Source organism: Drosophila albomicans, chromosome 3 (genome assembly GCF_009650485.2).
Source record: "Drosophila albomicans strain 15112-1751.03 chromosome 3, ASM965048v2, whole genome shotgun sequence".
NCBI lineage: Eukaryota > Metazoa > Arthropoda > Insecta > Diptera > Drosophilidae > Drosophila > Drosophila albomicans.
Window position 1 is genome coordinate 53476921 of NC_047629.2, and position 24433 is coordinate 53501353.

A 24433-nucleotide genomic window follows, 5' to 3' on the forward strand; every position below is an offset into this window, starting at 1 on the left:
ATTCAACGCATTATTTTATTTCATTTAAAAGCTTGAGCATTGGTTACTCTTTCTGTTAACTCAATGCATCTATTTACTTAACAATCAGAACTGGCAGAAAAAGGATTTATTGAAAGTGTCAAGAGAGAACCTTTTTTTCTACAGTTTATTTACTTTGCCTTTCTCAAGTTTAGCATCACATTGTGTTTAAATTTCATGGCAAATATTTCAATTTCTTATTAACAAAAAAGTGATAAAATAAACTAAGTGAATAGCTAATGTAATGAAAGTTCAAAGACTGTAAAAGAGCTGTAAAGTAAACTAACTGTGAAAAGGAGGAAACATATTTAATTCATAATAACTATAATACGAATCTTTAATCGTACTTAATAGCGAAAACATTTTGAGTCTGTAAACTAAGTGTAAAGAATAGATTTTACTTCAGTAATATGCTTCTATAAATATGTGAAAAAGCAGACAGTATTTTGTTTAAACATATTATAAATTCTAATTAATTATTTTATTCTGCTACACATAGGGTAAAAGGCTATTATATGTTAACTTTGTGTCTCCAGGAAATGTATGTAATAGGTATAGGGAATCATTTCCGAGCCCATAAAGTATATACATATATGTATTCTTAATCAGCGTCAACCGCCTCGACGATGTCCGTCTGTCCGTCTGTCTGTCCGTCCGTCTGTTTGAACACCTCTATCTTAGAAAGTATAAGAGATAGTTGTCCAACATCACTTGTTATGTTTGCACACAGATAAAGTTTGCTTCAAATTTTGGCCACGCCCACTTACGCCCCCGCAAATCGATAATATCGAAAAATAAGCGTAAGCTATTGTCGCGATTATTGGTACTTACAATAATAATTACAGTCTTTATGATTCCTAAAAATGTGATTGCGATTAGATAAAAATTGTCGAAGTTATTTCGGAAATAATTTTGTATGGAAATAAGCGCCTACACACTAGGAGTCATAGTTGCTTCAGCTGACAATCTGGTATATGGTATATTTAAAATGTAGAGCTATATCATTATACCTAAAACAGTTTTTAGTATTTTTAAGGTATATTAATTTGGTATATTCTTAAATTAATGCCACACTATTTTGTTTTTATTCAATTTGAGTAGTGAGTATCGCAGAGTCGAGCACGCTCGACTAAAGCTTTCTTACTTCTTACTTCCATGTTAATTTTTAAAGTCAAACTTTCTTTATTTCACGCTACAATTAACTTAATTTGTGTTAATTTAAAAGTATTCAACATACCGCATTATTTATTTTTAAAGAAATAAATACAAATTCCATACATTCATATAAACTAACACTGCACGTGGCAACAAAACCACAGTTGCTGATTAATTACTCAAGCTCTTCGAAAGAGCTTTGCAATTATTGCTCAACATTGAAAGTTGAAAAATTGAATCATAAGTATGTGTTAAATTTTGCTGTGTTACGTGTCGCATTTTAGTGGGGAGCAAAATAACTAATAGTCGACTGGTTGCTAAAAACCTTCGACACGCTTAGTTTCTGCTTCAATTGCTGCAACAAATAAGCAACTTTGCGGCCAAAAACTTTTTATGTTCTATACGAATTGAGCGCTAAGTTGGTCAGCAGACCCCAACAACTAAACAACAACAATGGCAACGTCGTGTAACTAAAGACCTTCCATTTTTCATTTCCTCTTTTGCAGCTTAAAGTGTCAGCAAAGGCAAGAACAACAACAACAACAACAACAATAGAGGCAACACTATTAAGTGAGTGCCAGAAGGAAGGAAGGAAAAACGGGCTGGCAAAAAGCGTTTAGGAAAAAGTCAAAGTCACTGCGCCCACAGGACGAAGGATACATCCACGAACGTGGCACAGGTGTGACCCCCAACTATAACGACACAATTTATGTTACTACAACTCGCAGTTGTGGCAAACTAAATGCTTAAATGCTGCACAGTCCAGAGCACTCACAGGCCAGCTAGTCGTAGAGTTTCCAATGCAGGCAGCTGATGGACCCGGCATTATGCCACCGCCAGCATCCGCCGAATACGATGCGGCGCCGATCAACACCGATCAGTTTCTGGCCAGCGTCACGGGTCAGAGTCAGGAGGAGGAGCAGGCGATGCGCTACGAATTGGCCGACACCACGGGCAGCACACTTATGCCGCTGCTCTACGATGCGGGGCAGCAACTGCTGCTGTTCAACTACACGACGACACACAACAGCAACTATGAGAATATGCACAACACTTACAGCAACGTGAATGGCAGCCATGCGGATCTGTTTCCCATGTACGATGAGATGCCCGAACCGAATTGGACGCGAACCTGTGAAGAGGAGTACAGACCCCATCTGCAGGAAACCCGCATTGAGTTCTGGGTATGCGGAGTTATACTCAACATTGTTTGCGTGCTTGGACTGCTGGGCAATGTGATATCAATGATTATTCTGTCGCGTCCTCAAATGCGCAGCAGCATCAATTATTTGCTCACGGGTTTAGCTCGCTGTGACACGATGCTGATCATTAGTTCAATGCTGCTCTTTGGCATACCTTCGATATATCCCTACACAGGGTATCTCTTTGGCTACTACAACTACGTGTATCCGTTCATCTCACCTGCCATGTTTCCCATCGGCATGATTGCGCAGACTGCGAGCATTTACATGACATTCACCGTGACACTCGAACGCTATGTGGCTGTCTGTCATCCGTTGCGGGCACGTGCTCTGTGCACTTATGGACGTGCCAAGATCTATTTTATTGTGTGCGTCTGCTTTGCGTTGGCGTACAACATGCCGCGCTTCTGGGAAGTGCTCACCGTTACGTATACGCCACCGAACACGACGCAAGTGCTGCACTGTGTGCGTCCATCGCCATTGCGTCGCAATCCCGCCTACATCAACATCTACATCCATTGGTGCTATCTGATCGTCAACTATATCATCCCGTTCCTCACGCTGGCGATCTTGAATTGCTTGATCTATCGACAGGTGAAGCATGCGAATCGCGAGCGTCAGCGTTTGTCGCGATCGGAGAAGCGAGAGATCGGCTTGGCCACGATGCTGTTGTGTGTCGTGGTTGTGTTCTTCATGCTGAACTTTATGCCACTGGTGTTGAACATCTCGGAGGCATTCTACGACACGATCGATCCGCCTTTGACGAAACTCTCGAATCTGCTGATCACGATCAACAGCAGCGTCAACTTTTTGATCTACATCATCTTCGGGGAGAAGTTCAAGCGCATTTTTTTACTCATTTTTTTCAAGCGACGCCTGAGTCGTGACCAACCGGATCTTATACACTACGAGAGCTCCATATCGAACAACGGCGATGGCACGATCAACCATCGATCGTCCGGCCGCTTCTCACGTCACGGCACCCAACGCAGCACCACAACCACCTACCTGGTGACCACGGGGGGCGGCGGTGGCGGACTAGGCGGGGCGAACAACAGCTCGATGAACAGCGTGCGACTCACTCAGGTGTCCGGATCGCCGGGTCTGGTGAAGATCAAACGGAATCGCGCTCCCTCGCCGGGTCCCGTTGTCTACTATCCGGGACCGCGTGAACTTCAGCGTTCCGTCTCCACCACGAATTCGACAACCAACAATAATACAGCGCTCGGCTTGGATTGGACTGTGGATGGCAAGAAGTTGGGCCATGTGTCGTCTGGGTTCTAAACTCTAGTCATATATATATAATCTGTAAATACGGAAAATATATACAAACAACAAAAATATGTTATAAACTTACTTAAATTACAATATACTATATGATTAACTGAGCGCGCCAAGCGTCGCGTTACTTTGTGATAAGCGTTAAGTGTTACTATCTCTCTTCTCTCTCTCTCTTCCTCTAACTTTCTATCACAAAAAAAGGACAGCAAACTCTTGACAACACACTCAATCGATTATCAAATTATCAATCAATTGTTTACGCTATTTTATCATCCAGCTAGCAGTTTTCTAAATGAAAGACTGACTTCCATAAGTCCAGGTTGAGCAGTTAGCTTTAGTCGATTTGCTAGACTGATACATACTACATATATATGGAAACTAGAGCTAGAGAAAGTCTCTCTCAACTTTTACTATTAAGTGTGCAAGATTTAACAAGTACGTCCTAGATATATGTGATAAAAATAACATCATAGAAACACAAAGGAAACTCTTCGGTCAACATTACAGATTGTGTTTAATTAATTGCCAATTTGTCTAACAAATTCCTTTCGAAAACTTTCTAGTCGTGTGTTTGACAAGACTTTGCTGTACTTTTTTTAGTTGATTGCAAAACAAAAATAACACAAAACCCTTTTTGATTATTTGCGAGCTTCTTCTGTCTGTTACTCAATCAATTGAATTTGTTACAATTTTGCACTAAATTAAGCTGTACAACTTTTTCGTACGCCATAGATAATAGCAAAGCAAAATACAAAATACATATATAAAAAAAAGGGGCAAGTCCGGAATGCGGCTGACCCAGCAATGTTTCGAGGCGAAAAACTTTTATTTATTAGCGTCAAGTTTTCGCTTTTAATTAAATATACTTTCTGCACTGCATTTTTCAACCAAAACTTGATAAATGATTTTCGTTTCTTTTCATCTTCTGTTCATCATCCGACCTTTCTTTCTTTGCCGATTGGCTGACCTTAAATTAGAGAGAAAAAAAAGTTTTATATTCTTTTTTTTGTTATCGATAGCAGTTCATATTTTTTGTCGATTGGACTTTGGATGCGACGCTACAAATATGTCAAGTTGTCAGGAAAAAGTTGAAAAGTTAAACCCAAAGTTCACTTAACAAAAGAAGGACCATAAATTCGATTAAATGGCTCGTTTTGCCCCAAAGAACTCAACTCATCAACACAAGTAGCTCAATTTAACATGTTTACACACACACACACACACACACACACATACGCTTTTCTATGGTAAAAGACATTTTCAGGTGTTCAGAAATTGAATTTATTTAAACTTTACCTCCCAACAACAACGTTGCTACTCTATAAACGAAACTAATTTGTAAATAACTAATATACAATATATATTGATAATTACATTAGCTAATGCAAAGCATAAATGGCATAAAAAACACATACAAAAATAATGAAATTCGAATTACATTTAAATTAGCTTTAGTTTAGTTTTAATCGAAAACACTCAAGTTAAATATATTTGCTCGAGAGATTCAATAAAAACATACATTTAAAAATTGCGCAATTGAAACCGAAAACTGCATTTAATTCATGGCGATAAATTATTCACATTTGAATAGCTCTCTCGAGACAGGTCGTTATAGTTAAAGTTTACTGTGGCAGACAGATTGAAAATGGTAACGAGCACATTCTAATGGCCACTTACAATTCAATTTACAAGCGCAGTACCCACAATGGGCGTGGCCAGCAAAATAACTGCTCAACTGGGTCCAAGCTCAGCACCTGATGTTGACGATGACGAAGAAGCCAAGCAGCAAAGCTGGACGTCAGGCGCTTAGAGAAGCTTTACGCATTTGCCTATGCTAAGCACGTGGTAAGAGCTCGGAGTTTATGTCACCAACAAAGGCATTTTAATAATAATCATAAGACAGTCTACAGTCTAAAAGTTATGCACTGAACGACTGCCAAACACCCTGCGAAAATTGTAAGTAATGTGGAAATTTCTTGAGCATAATCCAAGCACATCCTTTGGTCACGCTTTAAGCGCTCTCAATTGAATTACGCGAGTGACACGTGAGCTGAGGGCGAAAACGAAAACGAGAGATCCAAATAGATGCACAACTAATTAAAATTGCAAAATTTATGCATACAAAGTGAGACGGGGGATACAATTAGGGGAAGCGCCAAGCAATCTGGCACGTTTATGCGGCACTCCCAAAAGTATGCTATGAAAATTTGCTACAGCGACAAAATGTCTGACGTTGTGTGTTGTGTGTGTTTGCTATTGTTGTAACTTTATTATGCTCGCCGCATTCGAGTGTCGCTTGGCTTTGTGATAAAGACTATAAATCAGTTTGGATAATGTCAACAGTGGGAGCTGCTCTGCTGCACAGCATCCACTTCAACCCTCAGTAGAGTTATTTTGTTGCCGCTCTCGCATTTTTTATGTTTTTAGTGTTGATGACTTTCTGTTTGTCGTCGAGTCTAAACAGTTTGATGTGTTTTTAATGCCACAGGGATTATCGGTCGCCAGCACCGACAAAAGATGATGATGAGTTTATGGTTTTCTCTCGTATTGTGTTGGCCGCTGTTTTTGACAAATGATACATAAAGTTCGGCTTTATTTTATGCTCCTCTCCCACTCCCTCTATGAGAGACAAAAGTGTTGACCCTACCAGCCTGTTTGTTAATTAATTAGCGTGCCTTTGTCAGTAACAAGCATATCGAAGCTGTATAACTTCGCATTTAATTAATCTCTGGCCACGTGATGTTCAAGTTCAACACAAATTCAACACACCAAAAACTTGTTCTTCAAGGCATTTTTGCATAAACTACTTAAACAATGCCCCAGCCCAAGATGCCATACACTCAACTTCCGCTTTATAAAGTACGAATTCCCCAGGCTCCACTTTACGCCCCAAAAGTGAGAAGGAGTCGCCTCGAGTATGACGTCGTCATTGCTTCCCATTTGCTATCTGCCTATCAACATCTTAACCATCCCACGGCAATATAGTTAAGTATAAGTACTGCCGACTGGCAGTCACAGTTTCTACTCATATAATTAGCGTTGAACGGTCACAATTACAACGGCAGGCCTCCTTCTCCACGCCTACTACGCATTTGAACGTAGTGTCGCCTTAGTGTGAGTATTTGTCTTTGTTTGACGTTCTGCCTATAGACGGAATACAAACAATGCCGGGCAAACAATGACACAATATCTAGAGCTAACCTCGTGGCGCGTGTATGCCTAAAAAAAAACAACAAGAAACAATCTACACAAAAAACAGAACACACAATCGGATATCAAATAAATGGCAAATGTAAATTTTTCGCAACGAAATTGCGTTACTCTAACAAATCAATCGTAAACAAATTGTATGTGAAACTCGTATGAATTTTTTCTACATTTTACAACTGCCACGTGCCACACGGAAGTATCTGATTGTGTGGGACTTTTATCCTACGCCTATGCTGCTGCTTATCTATGTAAATTCAACTCTTTATACAAAATTTAACATGTTTGCGGTGCGTAATAAAAGGTCAATTGACGCCTTAAGCCAAATGTGCGCTTAAAAGTATGCTATAGATTTTTATCCCACAGACATTATGCAAAGCTTTGCTACCTTTTTCTATGGAAATGTGTTTAGCTGATACACGTTACTTTAATCGCAATCTATAAAAAGAATATAAGCAATTTAAATATCCGCTGCATAGAGTATAAAACAGTTTACTTGCACTTTCTTTTAAATTTGTATACCATCATAAATTTCCTGTTTACCTATTGAGCAAGCTAAACATGTACTACATTAAGTAAGATGCAGACATGTGGGCGACTGTTTTGATAATTTTATAACCTATTCAAACTTTATTTAATAACTTTATAATAACATTGAAGATGTTTCAATATCAGAGAATCTGTCACTTAGAAAGTGTATGAGTATTATATACTTTTAGATGAGACTTAAACGAAAGAAATGACATTGAAAAAACATTTTCTTTTCCACTGGATTTATATTTTGGAAAAGTGCTAAATGACCATATAAAAAACTGTCCTTAATAAAGCTGTCCTATTCATATTTATCATATTTAATGAATGAACTTAAATTTGTAGCTCTCTCATTTTAAACTTTTTCTTTTCTTACCGAATCCATTACAAATTCATCTTGTCTTCATAAATTGGCCACAAAAAGCACAACGCGAATTTGAAGAGCTCTAAGCAGCTCTTGTCTGTTCATTCTTGGAATTTGCACTGCAGGATTTTCTTGCTCTATGCATTGTGCAAGCCGCTAATCCATGCACTCCAAAAGCCCAAAATAACTACGACAAAAGCGAAGCTTTTGCAAAGTGCACAAATGTGCGGCTTGCTAAGAAGCGTGCTACAACGAAATCTCCCAAATGATTCCACACTCAACGCACTCAAGGCTCAACACATGCACATAAGCACAACAAGTAAGAAAGTTACAGTCGAGTGTGCTCGACTGTGAGATACCGCCTACCCATTTTTAATAAAGGCAAAATATTGCGGTATCATTTTCAAAATATACCGAAAATACTAAAAAAAAAAATACTAAAAATATACCAAATGGTATATTTGGTATATCGATATAGTACACCATTCAAAATATACCATAGACGGCACAATGTACCAGATTGTCGGCCAAAGCAACTCAGACCCATAGTAAGTAGGCGTTTTTGCCCATACAAAAGTATTTCTTTAATAACTTCCACAATTTTCTTCTGATCGCAACAAAATTTTCAGGAATCATAACTACTATAGTAATTATTGTATATACCAAAATTCGTAACTCTAGCTTTAAAATTACGCTTGTTATTCGATTTTTTTGATTTGCGGGGGCGGAAGTGGGCGTGGCAAAAATTTGAAACAAACTTGATCTGCGTGCAAACATAACAAATGCTGTCGAAAAAAAATTATAGCTCTATCTCTTATAGTCTCTGAGATCCAGTGTTTCATACGGACGGACGGACAGACGGACAGACACACAGACGGACAGACGGACATGGCTATATCGTCTCGGCTGTTGACGCTGATCAAGAATATATATACTTTATAGGGTCGGAGATGCCTCCTTCTACCTGTTACATACATTTCCTGCCGGCACAAAGTTATAATACCCTTCTACCCTATGGGTAGCGGGTATAACAATAGCGCTAAGCGCATATGGGGAAAATACGCGGCGCTGAAAAGTATGCTACACATTTTTTCCGGCCATACTTTTAATGCCGCTCGCAGCTGTCGTCAACTGTTAGCCACTGGTCACCATTTTATTTTATTTTTCTGCTGTATTTCAGTCGTCGTCGTCGTCTGTTGCTGGCAGGCACAGCAGTTGCCACTCGGCACTCGGTTCAACCTTAAGTGCATGGGTGTAACGACAAAAAAAAAAGAGGAAATGGAAGAGAGAGAGCACAGAAGGCAAACCACATGGCGACATGGCAACGATGACAATGTGCCGAGTTACATATATGGCGACTGCACTTGTGCACAACTTTTGACAAGGATGCCACAAGCACTTCAGACGACAGCCAAAAGTGGCAGCAAACAACAAGCAAAAACTGGGAATATGTGATTGTGAATTATTGATAAAAATCTGTATTGATTTTACGCAATGCTAATTTAGAAACTGTATGCGGCAATAACAATTGGAAAAGCGGTTAGATCGGCTTAAACAAATTCCTGTAGTTGAACCAACGATGGCAAATAAGTGTCCGGCACCATGGCCATCCCTTGTTGCGTGCCACTGCAACGTGCCGCCTCCACATCCTTGACAGTGCTGACACCTGTACCCACAAACAAGGACTGAAATCCGCTGTTATGGGCAAACAATATGTCCGTCTTTAGGCTGTGAAAAAAGAGCATTAATAAAATACATAAAAGTATGAAAGTTACAGTCGAATGTGGTCGACTGTGAAATACATATATACGAAATTAAAATATCGAAAAAGTACTAAAATATACCAAAGTCAAATGTGCTCGACGATGAGATATATACTAAATGAATATAACAAAAAAAAAACTAAAAACTCGAATGTACTTGAATGTAAATATAGACCCAATTAATATACCAAAAATACTAAACTATACTGAATAATGTACTTGGTATATAAATATACCAAAACATTTAATATACCGTTAAATACTAACATATATCGCAAACTATATTTGGTCGATCGATATAACAAAACATTGTGGTATTATTCTTAAAATATATCAAAGTAATATACCAAAAAAAGATTCTAAAATATACCGAAGACTGTATATATATTATTTTTAAAATATACCAAATGAATATACAGATGAAATGAATTGCAGATTATCAACGAAAATCAACTAAGACATGAAAATGATATTTTAAATAACTTTCAATTTTTATCTCATTTACAAAATTTGCAGTAGTAGTAAATACTGTAGTTACCAGAAACTTTAGCTTCAAAGTTGGGCTAGATGTTCGATTTTTTTTTGATGTGACAAACAGGTGTTGTAAGAAGACAATTCTCTCTCTGATAACCTGTGTACAAGTAACATGCGGACAGACGAACAGATAGACAGACAGAAACTGATAAATGATATACGCATATATTTTATGGGGTCGGATGTGACTTCTACCAAGTAATACAACCCTTCATTTACCTTACGGATAGCTAGTATAATTATGAGCTCAACTGACACTTACGTATCGCCAATCATGAGCGTTGTTTCTGGATTAATGTGACCACAATTGCGCAGCTCATTCACCATCATCGGATTCGGTTTTCCCAGTATGAGAGGCTTGCGTCCACTTATCGTTTTAATTGCCGCAATCATGGCGCCAGCACCAACCAGCACCCGATTGTTGCCAATGGGATAGGCACCATCCAAACAGGTGCCTAAAAAGAGCACTCGATTGTTGAGCAAATAGGCGCAAGCTCGCATTATGGTCTGCACATTGAAGGTGTCATCCTTGGCAACAATAACTGCTCCCACTTCCGGATCCAGTTTCATTTCCTTGGCAAACTGCAGCATACTCTTGTCACTCTGTTCATTTTGAACCGCAAATGAGCAAATATCGAATTTGGATAGTTCATGATTAATTCCCGGCTCGCCGATTATATACGCCTTTTTTGAAAACTTTTTGCTGCCCAAATAGTGAGCTATAGCCATGGCTGATGTCAACATATGATTGTCATCTAACTCTATACCAAAACTTCTGGCTTTCTTTATCAGCGCCGAACTCTCAACGCCCGAATTGTTGGTCACAACAAACATGCGTCGTCCGCTCGCTTTCAACAGATTAAAAGTCTCGGGCGCTCCTTCAATGGCCTTATTAAAGTGCCACAGCACTCCGTCAGCATCGCAGATGATGGTCTCGAATGTGCTCAGCCATTGACGAACCCGTTGCTTTGGCAACTTGCTCAGATTTGTGAAACTCTGCTTGAACATTGCTTTGTATCAAATTTGGTTTCTATGTATATTTAATGCTATAAAATGAACTCATTTGACAACATTGTTGTAGCCTACATACATTTTGTCGAAGTATTTTTGCAGTATATTTATAGTATTTGTTTAGTATAATTTGTACGTCGATATAAAATACTCACCATCGTTTAATTCCAAATTAAAATTGATCAACGAATTTATAGTCCTATTAGGTTTTTCTTTTTTACTAAGATTTTCTACTACCTATTAATAGCTTGCAAAGTTATGTGTTAAACTTTTTATACCCGATGCCCATAACTTTACGCCTGCAGCAAGTGTATACGACAGACAGAAGAAGACATGACCTCATAAGGCATACATATTCTTGATCAGTGTCAACAGCCGAGACGATCTAGCCATGTCCGTCTTGTTCTTGTTGTTCTCTCACTTGTTCATCATTAATTTAAAACTGTTTAAATTCCAAACCAATCAATTTAAAGAACATATTGAGCTATTGTTCACATTTATATGCTTTGAGAAGGTGAAAGTACTCGTAAGCAAAGCTGAACTTCAATATTAAGTGCTCAGAACTTTTGCAATGATTTCTTTTATGAAGATTTGTCATTTTAGGACATTTTAGGACCAGATTTTAAAATATTGTAGTTAACATTTTTATTCGTTTTGTTTACGACTACAATGCGATTTTTCGCCTACGTTTGTCAGTATAAATAGTAAAAGTAATAATTCTCTTATAAACTTGATGTTCGTTATTCGTTATTTCGAATTTCGTTATTTTTTAATGACAAAGACTTTTACATTTATTAACACTAACTCCATAGTATATAATTTCGTAAATGCAGCAAACATATGCGCCTAACCATTTCTAGAAGGCAAAAACTTCAGCAAGTCTGAAAGCTTAGGCACAAATAAATCTGGAATCTGCTGATACTGCATTGGTTTGCTGGATTTCTGAGCAGCAGCCACATCTTGTAAATTATTGACGCCAGTGCCAACGAGAAGAGTTTGAAAGCCGCAATTGTAGCCAAAGTGAATGTCGGTGTACATGCTAAAAAAGAATTAAAGTAAAGTACAAATAAATAATCGAAAAGATGTCAACTTACGTTTCTGAGCTTTGTTGCACAGTCCATTAGCGGACATGGCAGAATGATTGGTGCAGATGAATACTTGTTTGCCCATTGCACGCAGCGCATTAAATGTCTCCGGAGTTCCTTCGATTACATCCTCGCGATGCCAGAGCACGCCATCAGCATCAAAGACAATCGTATCGATGCACTTCAGCCATTGCTGTATGCTGAACTTGTTCAAGGCGAGCAATTGACACACTCCCTTCTTTACTAGTATGTTTGTCATAGCCGCACACATCTATTTTGAATTGTTATTTATAGAGAATATACATTGTGTTATTGAATGTTGTGTATACCCTAAGTCCAGCTCAACTTCCCTCAAAGCGTCAATTCGACAATAATTCAAGTATTCACAAGCTCAATATTAAATAAAGCAAACTTCAGCTGTAGCAAATGATTGACAAGCGACAAAAAGCGTCTTTGATGACGTACAATATTTGCAAGTAAAAATAATTATTACTTGCCACCTAAAAGTATGCAATGATTTTTCAGTAAGCAACTTTGTGACAGGACTAACAAAAACTTTGTGTAAAATTCGTTGCATACTTCTAGGAGGCACGCTTTATTGCGTGCAGCTAGACTGCCTTTGTAACTGTCAAATAATAAATAAAATTGCAGACCTTTCGCTAATCATTAATTAAGTTCATTAGGCAATTTCTCCGCAGCACATCAACTCAAACCAAAAATTCGCCACATTGTACAGCAAAGCTCAAGAAGAAGTGTTAAAGTCATTTCAAAGTTAGTCGTCGCCGTGACGTTGACATTGGTTTCCCAGGAGCCTGTGAAACGGCAAGGACATCGTTTGCGCTTTTAAATCACTGAACTTTGCACATTTGTTATTTGGACATTGCAGGCCAGAGACCGACTGACTGAAAAGCAGGGCCAACTTGCGGTCCATCCTCCCCTTTGGCTGGCTGACTGGCTAAACATCGAAGCGCAACTTTTAATTGAGCGCAATGAAATAGGCAACTTGAAAGGCGAATCTTGAATGCGCACTCTCTGCGCTCCTCTCTTTCTCTCTGTCTCTCTCTTTCTGGCGTGTCCTGTGCAAATCGCCAAAGTGCCAAAGCGCCAAAGGCTGTCAGCATCAGCGTCAGGCGAGGCGACACCCGTGGCGCCAATTAAAATGGCATTTGACTTTGTTGTTGTTGCTGCCAACAATAACAACAACAACATCAGAAACAGAAACAAGGCCAGCAAAGAACATTAATGTTCGCGACAGATACTTAAGCATGTCTAAAATCCGACATTTGTCCGGCCGCACCTTGGCATAAATTCATTAAAACGTGTTTGCCCAACGGCTATTTCACTTCGGCTTCGGCTTCGAGCGAGGGAATGCGCATAAATCTGCCGCAATTTAGCGGATTTCTTTTTGACCGTGTCAAAGAGCCCACAGCAAGCTGCCCGAAAGCAATTCCGTCGCAAAACTCTCTGCATACCGTTCGCAAATGCCATTTGCCGCAAATTGGCGCAACACTTTTCAACGCTCGCTTAAAGCGAAAATTGAGACGCAAAAATTTTCATGAAAGTCCTTTTAAAATTTACACAAATTTAAGTTTGATTTAAGCTGAAATTTTGAATTAAATGTTTAATAATTGAACCAATTTAATTATGTATTTTTTTACTTGTTTTCAATACCTCCAAAAATCAATATCATTTAAATATATTTCTTCAGTCGCAGCGTGAAAATACCTACAAGCAATTACAAAGTTTTCGGCACAAAAACATTTCCAAATTCATTTTGTTTGAAAGTGAAATTTCTTTAATTTTCCACTAGCGTGACTTTTTCAAACTGCATTCTTATTGCAGAAAAGAAAAGCAAAATCATTTAAGGAAAAAATGTAACAAATTTAATTATTAAAAGAAAAACTTTTCTTGCAGCCTATTGATGCGGCTTTTGCGCGTGTTTGTCAATATTGCTGTTGTTGTTTAATGCTTTTGTTGGGAACAGACGAAGCGTAGTTTGTCAATAGAATAGGCCCTGGGAAGCCTTGGGAAGAGAAACCAGACGAGGCAAAAACCGAAACTTTTTTATTAAGTTTACAAGACGAAGTTAATTTCTTTGGCGCGTGTGGCAATGCTCAGCAAGCCTAATTAATACCTTGGAGCAAACTCGTGGAACAAGTTGCAAAATTTTACTTGATTTATATGCTAATTACTGGATTGCAACACAACTTAAGTAAGCTCAACGCAGGCCAATTACAATCGCTGTCAATTACAAGTTAAAATTAAAGTTTCACCACCTAAACGATTTCTGTTTGAGCTCAACTCGTGGCCATTATCTGGCGACAGCAGGCATTGGCAACAAACTTTAAATTTATCCAATGACTAGGCATAAATCAAGCACAGATACCATCATCAGCTGTCTCTGCCTACTCGACCAGAGCTTCAGTTATTTGAGGCCTGAAGGCCCAAGTCCGAGATTGCCTTTGCCTTTGCCCAGTTCGTCATCTTGTTAGCTCTGGTCTATTGCGTAATTCAAGTGAATGGATATCGAGTGAAAACAATCTCACAGAGTGTTTGCCGCTTTGACTGATGGCCGCCTGCAAAATTGCAATTTTATTGCAAATCCTTGCAGGAATTGAAATGTTTGTACCAAGAGAAAAGTATTTGAGATACTCAGACCAAAATTCCCTTCCACTTGTTGCATCAAATTCTCTCTTTATGTAAATTCCAACAGCAACTACAGCACCTGCATAGTTGAGTCAACTAAATCGCAATCAGTGCGCTTCGTAAGAGGTGAATGCAAAATAGAAGCATTTTCCATGCTGTCGTCGCATTCCAAGCTCCTACACTGCGTATACGCAATGTCAATACTGGTGACATTTAACATTTGCTCTTGTGTAAGGGAATTAGTCTCAGATGTGAGCACATTTACAACAAATTATGGCACATTAACAGCTCGCAATTTGTGTCGAAATTTGACCACATTAATTTAACTGCTTCATGGAATTATGCACAACGACATGCCAAGGACCAAATGTCCTACTTAGCGTGTAGAAAGTTGTGTAAGAATAGGTATATGAATAGGATAACTAAAATAGCTGTAGCTCGTTTTTCACATGCACTTCCTGGAATTTTTTATATGACGAATATTCATTTTATGCACTTTATGCGTCAGCGAACGCTCAATCGATATCTGATTGCCAGCATATTTGATGGATTGCATATTAAAATGTTATAATAGAATGTTGCACCTGTCGCAGAACGAATATTAGATGCGCTAACTCAGAGTTGTATTCGTAAAATATTATTTTTAAATAAATTTATAGTATGTTTGTCACATTGTAGACGTTTAAAATATAGAAAATCTAGCTAAGTATGATAAAATTAAGTTTTATTTTGCCACTTAAATACCATTAATGAAAAACAATATAGAAATTTTGAATTAAAATATAATTTTTATTTGAATAATTTATCATTAAAGAATATTAAATTTTCTTTTGCCACTTGAAATAAAATTTAAATTTAGAATTCAAATATAATTTGTATTTCAATAATTTAGAAGCACATAAAACAACATTTTCTTGAGCCCTTAAATACAACTACAAATCAAATTGAAATTTAGAATTAAAATTTAATTTTTACTTTTATAATTTATGATTAAATAAAATAAAATTTTCTTTTACTACTTAAACTTTACAACTAGAAATAAAATTCAAATTTAGAATTAAAATATAATTTATATTTACATATTATTCGAAATATTTAGAGAACTTAATAAATAAAGAGTATGCAAAACTGTAATAAAATTCGTTAGAATGCAGCTGAATAGAGGTCTTAAAGTATTTGCTACACAAAAGAAAGCACTTAGAGTCCAAATTGGTTTTTGCAACAAATATAAAATTTTTTCTGCTTGCTTCTGAGAATTTTATTGATACAGCAAATGCAAATTCGCATCGCTGAGTATAAATTTCAGTTGAAGTTAAAGTTTACGTTCGTTTATATTAAATATTTAACAAACTCAAGCAGCGTGCAATTAAAATTAACCACAACATGCAACGTCAATCAATGTAATTTATAACGCAGCCAAAGCAAACTTTAAGCCGTAATTTCCGCTTTTGTGAAATGAGTGCAACCGCTTTGGCCTATCCGTCCGTCCGTCCCCACGTCTGACTCCGGGAATGGATCCATATCAGTATTCCGTTTTTGCGCCCTCTCAACCTCTGTTTGTTTTTCTGCTTCTGCTGTTGTTGGCATTGCCATTTGCATTCGTGTCCGTCGGCAAAGTGAGCGCACAAACTGCCGTTTCGTTCGTACTCGTATCATAAATCATTTTAGCCACACAGAAGATTGGCCAACAGACTGTGATTTAAAGGCTCGCCAAATGGCCAAGTTGCACTATTTTTACTATTTGTTTGTCGTTCAATGTTATCGAACAGCAAAATGCGTTAAATGCTTGTAGTCTTAGACGTCATGCTAGTCGAGTATCTATCTGTAATCAGCCCACATGGCGTATGCGTATTATTTTTGCTTTGACCCAGTTTAGCTAACAAGAGGCAACGTAACATTAATGGGAATTAAATTAATAGCAAATTGTGCTCCTGTTGCGAATTGTGTTTGCCTTTGCCTACTTTCACTTTTACTTTCACTGGCGAGAAGCCAAAAACGCACATCCGCCACCGCTAACGCCAGAAACACCGCCACCGCATCCGCAGCCACATCCGCCATCGTCGTCGTGTGCCGACCAATCATCGTTAATCAATTAACTTTGGCGCTTTCAATATGATTGCTCGCCAAGTTTTTTTTCGAACTTAAGTTCTGCCTTCCTTTCTCCGCCTTGTCTTGGGGCAATTTAATTAATGATCAAGTGTCAACAAAAAGCGGAAGTAATCTCATATATTATATATGAATTTGATATTTGTGTATCGCGAGTGAACGAGAGTATTGAATTTCATTTTGGCCAAATCGTAATTGGCAACACGTGGACAACTTTTCGCCTAGGCAACCCTCAAACTATGTCTTGAAGATAATCGTTATAATATTGTTTACAGTTTGTTTCCCTTCTATTCAACTACGTCAGAATGGAATTGAGAACCACACACACAACAGGTAACGGAGACTATCAAAGCAATGCCTTGGGGTAGCCATCAATGCGGTAAAGTTGCATGCAACAAAGAGCGCACTTGTTACGCTCTCTATTTCTTGCCCTCGGGCGTTGCAATCTTTTGAGACCAGAAAGTTATGCACAGATTGGCAGCTGCGCTAATCCAGGATGACCAACTGTTCATGTGGTAACAGAATTCTGCTTTTATGCTCGCTCTTTGTGCTTTTTCAACTTCGTTGCTTGGCCACTTCAAACTTGTGCAAACACAAAGTTTTGAGCACTTTTCTTTTAGAGTGACCTCTCATTCGTTAACTTCGCGCAACTTCCGAGTGTGATCATAATACAAACTTTTAACAAGTTATTATGTAAATATAAATAATAATTTTCGTACTTTAGTATATTTTGTCAACAAATAAACAGCTTTCCCTCTCTAGGGTGACCATCGCTTGATAAATAATTTAAGTAAATAAATAACATAATTTCACACTATAGTCAACTTTTCAGCTCATGAACAGCTTGCCAACTCTAGGATGACCATCACCTCATAATCAATTTTATTTATAGGGTGACCTTCACTGCTCTTAGACAGCTTTTACACAATTAAGAGTAAGTTATCAAGTAGTCTCCATTTTTATTCATTAGCATTACTAAAGATGACCATATTTTTCGGTAAAAATTGAAATAAATGATTAGGGTGACCATGACATATCACTTTCTTCTATAATTTTGTGTGTCGAAAATAATCATTCTATAGTTCATTCGTCTAATCCATTAAATATACACTAACAATAATTATAGTGACCATATTGTATGTTTGAGCCAAATTTATTCACTGTTCAGGGTGACCATCCCTTCTAACTTACGCTTCTTATGGTTTATTAACAATATTCTACTCATATGCTTTTACAATTAAGAAGTAATCATTTCTTCAATAATTAGAGTGACCATACTTTGCACTGAAAACTATGCACAATTTGTTCAGGGTGACCATCCCTTCTTACTTACGCTTCTTATCGTTAATGAACAGTAGTAGTACTCATAAGCTTTTACTACTAAGAAGCAATCAATTCTTCAATAATTAGAGTGACCATATCTTATCTTGAAAGCTATTCACAGTGTGTGTATGGGTGACCATCTCTTCTTACATAAGCTTCTTATGGTTTATTAATAGTATTCTACTCACATGCTTTAAATATTAAGAACCAATCCATTCCCCACTAATAAAAGTGACCATATTTTCTTTTCGCACCAAAGCCATTCTCAGTTCACTTCTTAAAATGTGTATGAATAAAATTGTTTAAGAATGTACAACTTCATTTATCATGTGACCATTGCATTCAAATCGCAATGCAGTGATGTACAAGTTAAGCCTTGCTCTTTACGTGCTGTATATAACTAATCTCGACAAGGGCTAATGCCATCTGATGCCTTACTTAGAACAAGTCACAAGGCAAGTAGACGATGTGCCTCACTTCCTTTACAACGCCCTCGCAACGCAAACCTATTTTCCATTTTGTGCGTGGGTGCAGCTACCAGGCCACTGTATTAATGGCGTCTTGATGGCACTACGAACGGCAGCGGTTGCGTCAGTGACTAAACCAGGACAATTTATGTGCCGAGTGCATTTAACTTGCAATTAAAAAATAGGGAAAAAACCCCCCTTTAAATGCTGATTTATGCATGTGTATGCAACTGAATCTCGCAAGCAATATAGTCGCCACAGTCCAAAGGACTGTTTAATGTCGCACATATATTTTACGAGTCAGTCTCTTGTTTATTTACTCGCATGTCTGAATGACCTATAAATACCATAAGTACTTTGTATGCGCATACTTAATGTCAATGCAACAAAAAAGTTGATTCCATCACCACTTGAACTTTAATTCCTAGATATGAGCAACTTTATAATGCGTGCATAAAATGTATTGCAGTAGCAAGTTGACAGCACTTGGGTGACAAGTTGGCAGCCCATTGGCCACATTAAAGTGAAGCTAAACTTTGCTTTTATCATCAGAATAGCAGTGTCGTGCTCCAGTTAACAACTACAAAAATACTGTGCAACATCATGTGGCCAGGCAGAATTTGTAATGCACTCGCCACTTAATTGTGCCATAAATTAGGAGCACTTTATTTGGACAACGAGTTGGCCTCACAAACTGGGAGCAGTAGCAAACCAAATATTGCCTTGCCACCCCCTTCCACACACACTCAGAAACCTTAGGCAGCTCATAAGCCAAGTTAGTAAATAGGCTGTCAGGCTGTAGATTGCCTTAACAGCATCTCAATTGTAGTAAATTCCTCGAATCCATTTGACGTGCAACACAAAATGAAGCAAATCGAATGTCAATTTCCATGAAACTTCATTATACAAGTTGTGACCAGAATTTCCCGGAAATCAATTCCAATTGATTGTACTGAATGTTTACAAAAAACAATGAGGAACTGCAAAAAATTTATAAATAGTCATCTGATTGATTAAATTTCATGAATATACAGTAAATAAGTCATGGTAGTTGGGTGTATTTCAATTTCCAATTTTTTTTAGGGTTGTGCAACAGAAGTTTAATTACAAATCTCGTTTTACAGAAAAACAGTAATTGAATCAGGGATTAAACTACAAATATACCAAAAAAATACTGATGCAACAAATGACTTGATTTATTTTTTGGTGTTTTTGTATAATATATTTGGTATATGGATAAGTTATTTATTTAGTTTTTGCTATATTTGCATTTTCATCTCTGATTTAATTGATTGCAACTAAAAATATAGTTGTTTATTTATATAATCAACTAAAAAATACAGCAATTGAATAAAAAATATACCAAAAAGGCTAATTAGACTGAGTTTATTTATTCTATACCAAATATACCTAAAGATAGCTATTAAGAAAATGACTTTTACTTGGTATATTTGTATATATTTGGTATTTGTATATTGATAATGTTATTTGTTAAGTTTTGGTATATTTTTATTTTAATCTCATATTCAATTGATGAACACTACAAATATATTTGTTAATTTCTATAATCAGCAGCAATTACAGGGTATTTCAGAGATGCTTCTTTCTTATAATTCACACATTCTTCGTGGAACTAATTGTTGAATACTTAATTGAAAAATTGTATTTGTTTTAGCTGGAAGCAAATGGAGAAAAATACGAAGAGAGCGAGAGCCAAAGTTATGCCAACAATTGATGGAGCAGGACGCCACGTGTTCCATCTACCCTCAAGTAATTAAGAAAGTTTTGCATATAACTGAAAGAATAGAAAAGAAAACTGGATCAACTCTAAATGTTGTGGCCAACTACGTACTTATTACTTCCCAGAGACTTTTAGCTGACTAAATTAAGCTATACATAGCTTTGTCTTGGCTGGCAAATTAATTAACGTGTTGCTGCAAAACTTGGCCAAGTTGCAGTTAAGTTAAGTTAGCTTCGCCTGCTTCAGATTATCGATAAGAGAAGTGCTTGCTAACTTGGTTAGAGAATCAGAAACAGAAAGTCAACAGCTTAACAAGTGATTAAATTTTTCTTTTAAATGTCGTCAGCTTGCAACTTGTTCGCAGCAGGCAGACAGTCAACAATAAAAATTTGCATATTCTGAATGTGTGTGTGCTGCAAGCGAGTCCTGCATCAGCTGGTGTTCATTTAATCAGACGCAAAGCACACATGCAGAGACAGAGACAGAGAGAGAGAGAGAGAGAGACAGACTGACATATAGCCACCCACAGGTAGACAGTGACAAACTACACGATGTTGGAAATTAAAAAAAAATACCGAAACTGCGAGAGACACAGGCCCAAGACACAAAAGAAAAAAACACAACACAACATTGGCATTGAACATTGAACTAATGAAAGCTGCAGGCGCTGAAATTCTCTTCTCTTGTATCCTTAGCCTCCTGCTGATGTGTGTCATGCCAAAGGGTTATTCAAACAAACAAACTTACACACACCCAACACACACACACTCACTCTGGCATGAGTTGGAAAAGCGACAATTTACGATGGCTGCTGGATATTGACTGTCTGACTGAGTCTCGTCCTCGTCCTCGTCCCTGACATCTCACGCAGCTCAGCATTTGGTGGCATTTCATTCTCGCCAACCAGAATATTGCCCATTGAACTTAAATTCTGGATGCGCTCATTCCGCGACCATAAACGTCACATCAGGGACGTACTTGACATCCAAAGGTGCTGGAGAAAAAACGCAGCTCGATTGATTTCCTTGGGGATGCTTAACCCATTCAGGTGCTCAATTCAATTGATTAATCAATAAATGTCAAAAACAATTTTGCAAACAAGCTTTCAATTTATCTTGTAAAAAATAATAAATTATAGAAATCTATATATCACTGTATTTATATTCAATTTAAAACATATTTGACTAAAATAAAATATTGAAATTTAGGAAGTTATTGAAAGTTGACATCATTTTCTGAGATAAATTATTGCACATTTTAAAGAGTGAGATGATCCAATATAAATAAATATTAAAATGTACATACAACTTTTCTTGAAAAGTTCAAGTTGAGCAAAGCTGAGTACATGCGAGTTGATTTTGTTTATTATTTCTTACCAAGACCAATTAGTTTATTTTTTTAGGTTTTGTATAAAAATTTGTTAATAAATGTTAAAAGAATAAACTCAACAAATTTACATTCACTTACTTTAATAATAACTTTCTTATGCGGGTTCAAAGACTTGCACGCCACTGTATGTTATATGAAAGGATAGCCATAAATTTAAAATAAAAATTCATTTTATTGACACATTTAATTGTACTTTTATTGTAATATAACAACGTATTATTTTCATTTATAAAATTATTAAATAAAATTAAAATAATATATTCCTATCATATTTATAAATTTTTGTTAATACAAAATAGAATAAAATTTGCATTAGCTTAATTTATAGTTATTTTTTCAAATTGTTAATTGAAGTGTAACATCGTTTACTTCCATAACCATTTACCATATAAATTTTCATGTAATCAATAAATACTCTGTAGATATTTCTATCAGCAACCAAACTTTTGGGCGCCCCTTGCTCTCTCTGAACCGCTCCTGTCGCTGACTCTGTTTGGTTGCCCGCAGCGTTCACTTCGCTAGCTTTTAGTCTGTATTTACAGTTTATGACAGTTTGAAGCAGCTTCTATTGCAAGTTGAGTTTCTTCTTGAGTTTCGCGAAAACCGCGCATCTTATGCCGCTTATCGACTTTTGAGGTCTTTTAATCCTGCTTTCTAATTGATCACATATATTTAATTTCCAACAGCAGCTTAAGTCATTAAAAACAACAGAAAAAAAAACTCAAACAAAGCAGCTTAAAATTTCTCAAAAAAGTCATTGAACTACAGTCGAAATGTTATTTCCAGTCACGTAACATTTCAAGCTGTCTGCTTATATATAAAATTATTATAATAATTCTAAGCGTGAATAATAATAACAACGGTTTTTTGTTGGCATTGACAAAAGAGAATTTGATGGGGAAAAAAACTCCACGCTTTTCACTTTCGATATTGTTGTGTTTGTGTGGACTTTGTGTGATGTGGAATCAACTTGACCGTTATCATCAGCCCACTAAAAAAGGGTACTGCGAAATGTCAATAATAATTATAAATATACGCAAAAGTCCAAGTCGGATACCCATATCAAAACTCGTGGGCAGTTAAGCCTGTGGGAGCTGGACAGCAAAAAAAAAAATAATAATAAGAAGAGAATTTATAAACATTGATTGTAAACGTTAATATTTCTGGGAAACGTTGAAAGTCCACATTCCAATTTATGAATTAAAAATATGACGAGTAGGAAGAGCTAAATTTAGAAGGAGGAAAACGTAAAAAAAAAGTTTGCATTTTAATTGATAAAATATTTGTAAACAAACAATTTGAAAAGAATTTAATAACGCTTGCAAACAAATCCAAAATGAATGTTTACAAACGATTTAAAATGAATTTAAAACTCTGCACTCAATAAATTGTTGTGCTAACCAGAAGCTGAAGCCATTTCCGGCGAGTTTGCAAACCAACTCGGCGTATGCTTAATACCTAAGCTTTAAGAAATTTAAGAGAGATGGTAAAGAAAATTTCTGTGTAATTTAGCACTCTTCCAATTCACAAATTAATAAAAGTTTTAAGCTAAAATTTTTAAAAATATGTGTGTTTTATTTTATGAACCAAAAATTTATAAAAGAATTTAATTTTAATAATATTTTTATACTAATCACATTTATGTGTTTAACCATATTTTTAAATAAATTTTAAGCTTTACATCTCACAAATTGTTATGCTAACCAGAAGCTGAAACCATTTCCGGCGAGTTTTCAAACCAACTTGACGTATACTTGATATTTTCGCTTTAAGAATTTAAAAGAGATGGTACAACAACTTCTCACTCATGCAATTTATGAATTAAAAATAAAACTAGTAGGAAAGGCTAAATTTAGATTCAGAAAATGAGAAAAAAATATGTGAATTTTAATTTATGAAACAAAAATTTAGTAAAATTTAATAACGTTTCCAAACTAATCCAAATTATGTGATTAACCGATTTATTAAATAAAATTAAATATCAACATTTCTTATTTAATTATGCTAACCAGAAACTGAAGCCTTTTCCACTAAGCAAGAAATTCTACCGTCAACCCTACGTATACTTAATACTTTTAGTTTAACAATAATAAAAGTGATGCTAAAGCAACGTTCTTTTCATTTTTCTGGCTCTTTAATTTTTTTAATTAAAAGTCCGAACAGTCTTGATGGAAAACCAATTTTTGAAAGTTAACAGAAGTCCGCGATTTTGGCGTTGGATCAAAAGAAGAATAGACTTTAATGTTGCGTACCAAAAATTTCAATAGAGGGCGCCACTTTCGAAAAATCAGCTTTTAAACACAGCTGATGTGATGCAATAGCACTTGTAACCCGGGCGGGCTCGAACCCGAGTACCCGATTAATCGATTAATATGTATCAAATGATTAATCGAGCCATCACTAATCTCGTCTGTCAAATATTTCTGACAATTGTATTTCATTTTTGCTGCTCTGATAAAAGTTTTGTTAAAAATGTTTCCATTCCAAGAACAAAAAAATCGACCAGCACTAATTGAAGCGGCTGCTTCGGGTCACTATGAAATTGTCAACTTCCTCCTCAGGAACAACTTCAATATAAATGAAAGATGTGAAAATGGGGAAACGGCGCTC

The 24433-nt window shown here is 36.7% G+C and overlaps 3 protein-coding genes across 3 annotated transcripts; 1 reads left to right on the forward strand and 2 right to left on the reverse strand.

The window, feature by feature from the left end:
• Positions 1–1708: 1708 nt before the first annotated feature.
• LOC117570952 (FMRFamide receptor) lies at positions 1709–5185 on the forward strand. Its single transcript, XM_034252888.2, has one exon. It carries the CDS (start codon positions 1974–1976, stop codon positions 3657–3659), a length of 1686 nt encoding a protein of 561 aa, XP_034108779.1. The 5' UTR covers positions 1709–1973; the 3' UTR covers positions 3660–5185.
• Positions 5186–9208: 4023 nt separating this feature from the next.
• On the reverse strand, positions 9209–11134 carry LOC117571729 (glycerol-3-phosphate phosphatase). The gene is made up of 2 exons (XM_034254035.2): positions 10318–11134; positions 9209–9486 (listed from the first exon to the last, which is right to left on the reverse strand). The coding sequence occupies exons 1-2, from the start codon at positions 11061–11063 to the stop codon at positions 9309–9311; spliced, it is 924 nt and encodes a 307-aa protein (XP_034109926.2). The 5' UTR covers positions 11064–11134; the 3' UTR covers positions 9209–9308.
• Positions 11135–11912: 778 nt separating this feature from the next.
• Positions 11913–12530, reverse strand: LOC127565423 (glycerol-3-phosphate phosphatase-like). Its single transcript, XM_052003619.1, has 2 exons — positions 12157–12530; positions 11913–12105 (listed from the first exon to the last, which is right to left on the reverse strand). Exons 1-2 carry the CDS (start codon positions 12420–12422, stop codon positions 11913–11915), a joined length of 459 nt encoding a protein of 152 aa, XP_051859579.1. The 5' UTR covers positions 12423–12530.
• Positions 12531–24433: the final 11903 nt, after the last annotated feature.

Coding starts and splice junctions, on each gene's coding strand:
- LOC117570952 (XM_034252888.2), top strand. CDS start 1,974: ATGCAGGCAGCTGATGGACCCGGCATTATGCCACCGCCAGCATCCGCC.
- LOC117571729 (XM_034254035.2), bottom strand. CDS start 11,063: ATGTTCAAGCAGAGTTTCACAAATCTGAGCAAGTTGCCAAAGCAACGG. Junction 9,487..10,317: donor ACGCTCATGATTGGCGATAC/GTAAGTGTCAGT, acceptor CTTTTTTCACAG/CCTAAAGACGGACATATTGT.
- LOC127565423 (XM_052003619.1), bottom strand. CDS start 12,422: ATGTGTGCGGCTATGACAAACATACTAGTAAAGAAGGGAGTGTGTCAA. Junction 12,106..12,156: donor AACAAAGCTCAGAAACGTAA/GTTGACATCTTT, acceptor ATTCTTTTTTAG/CATGTACACCGACATTCACT.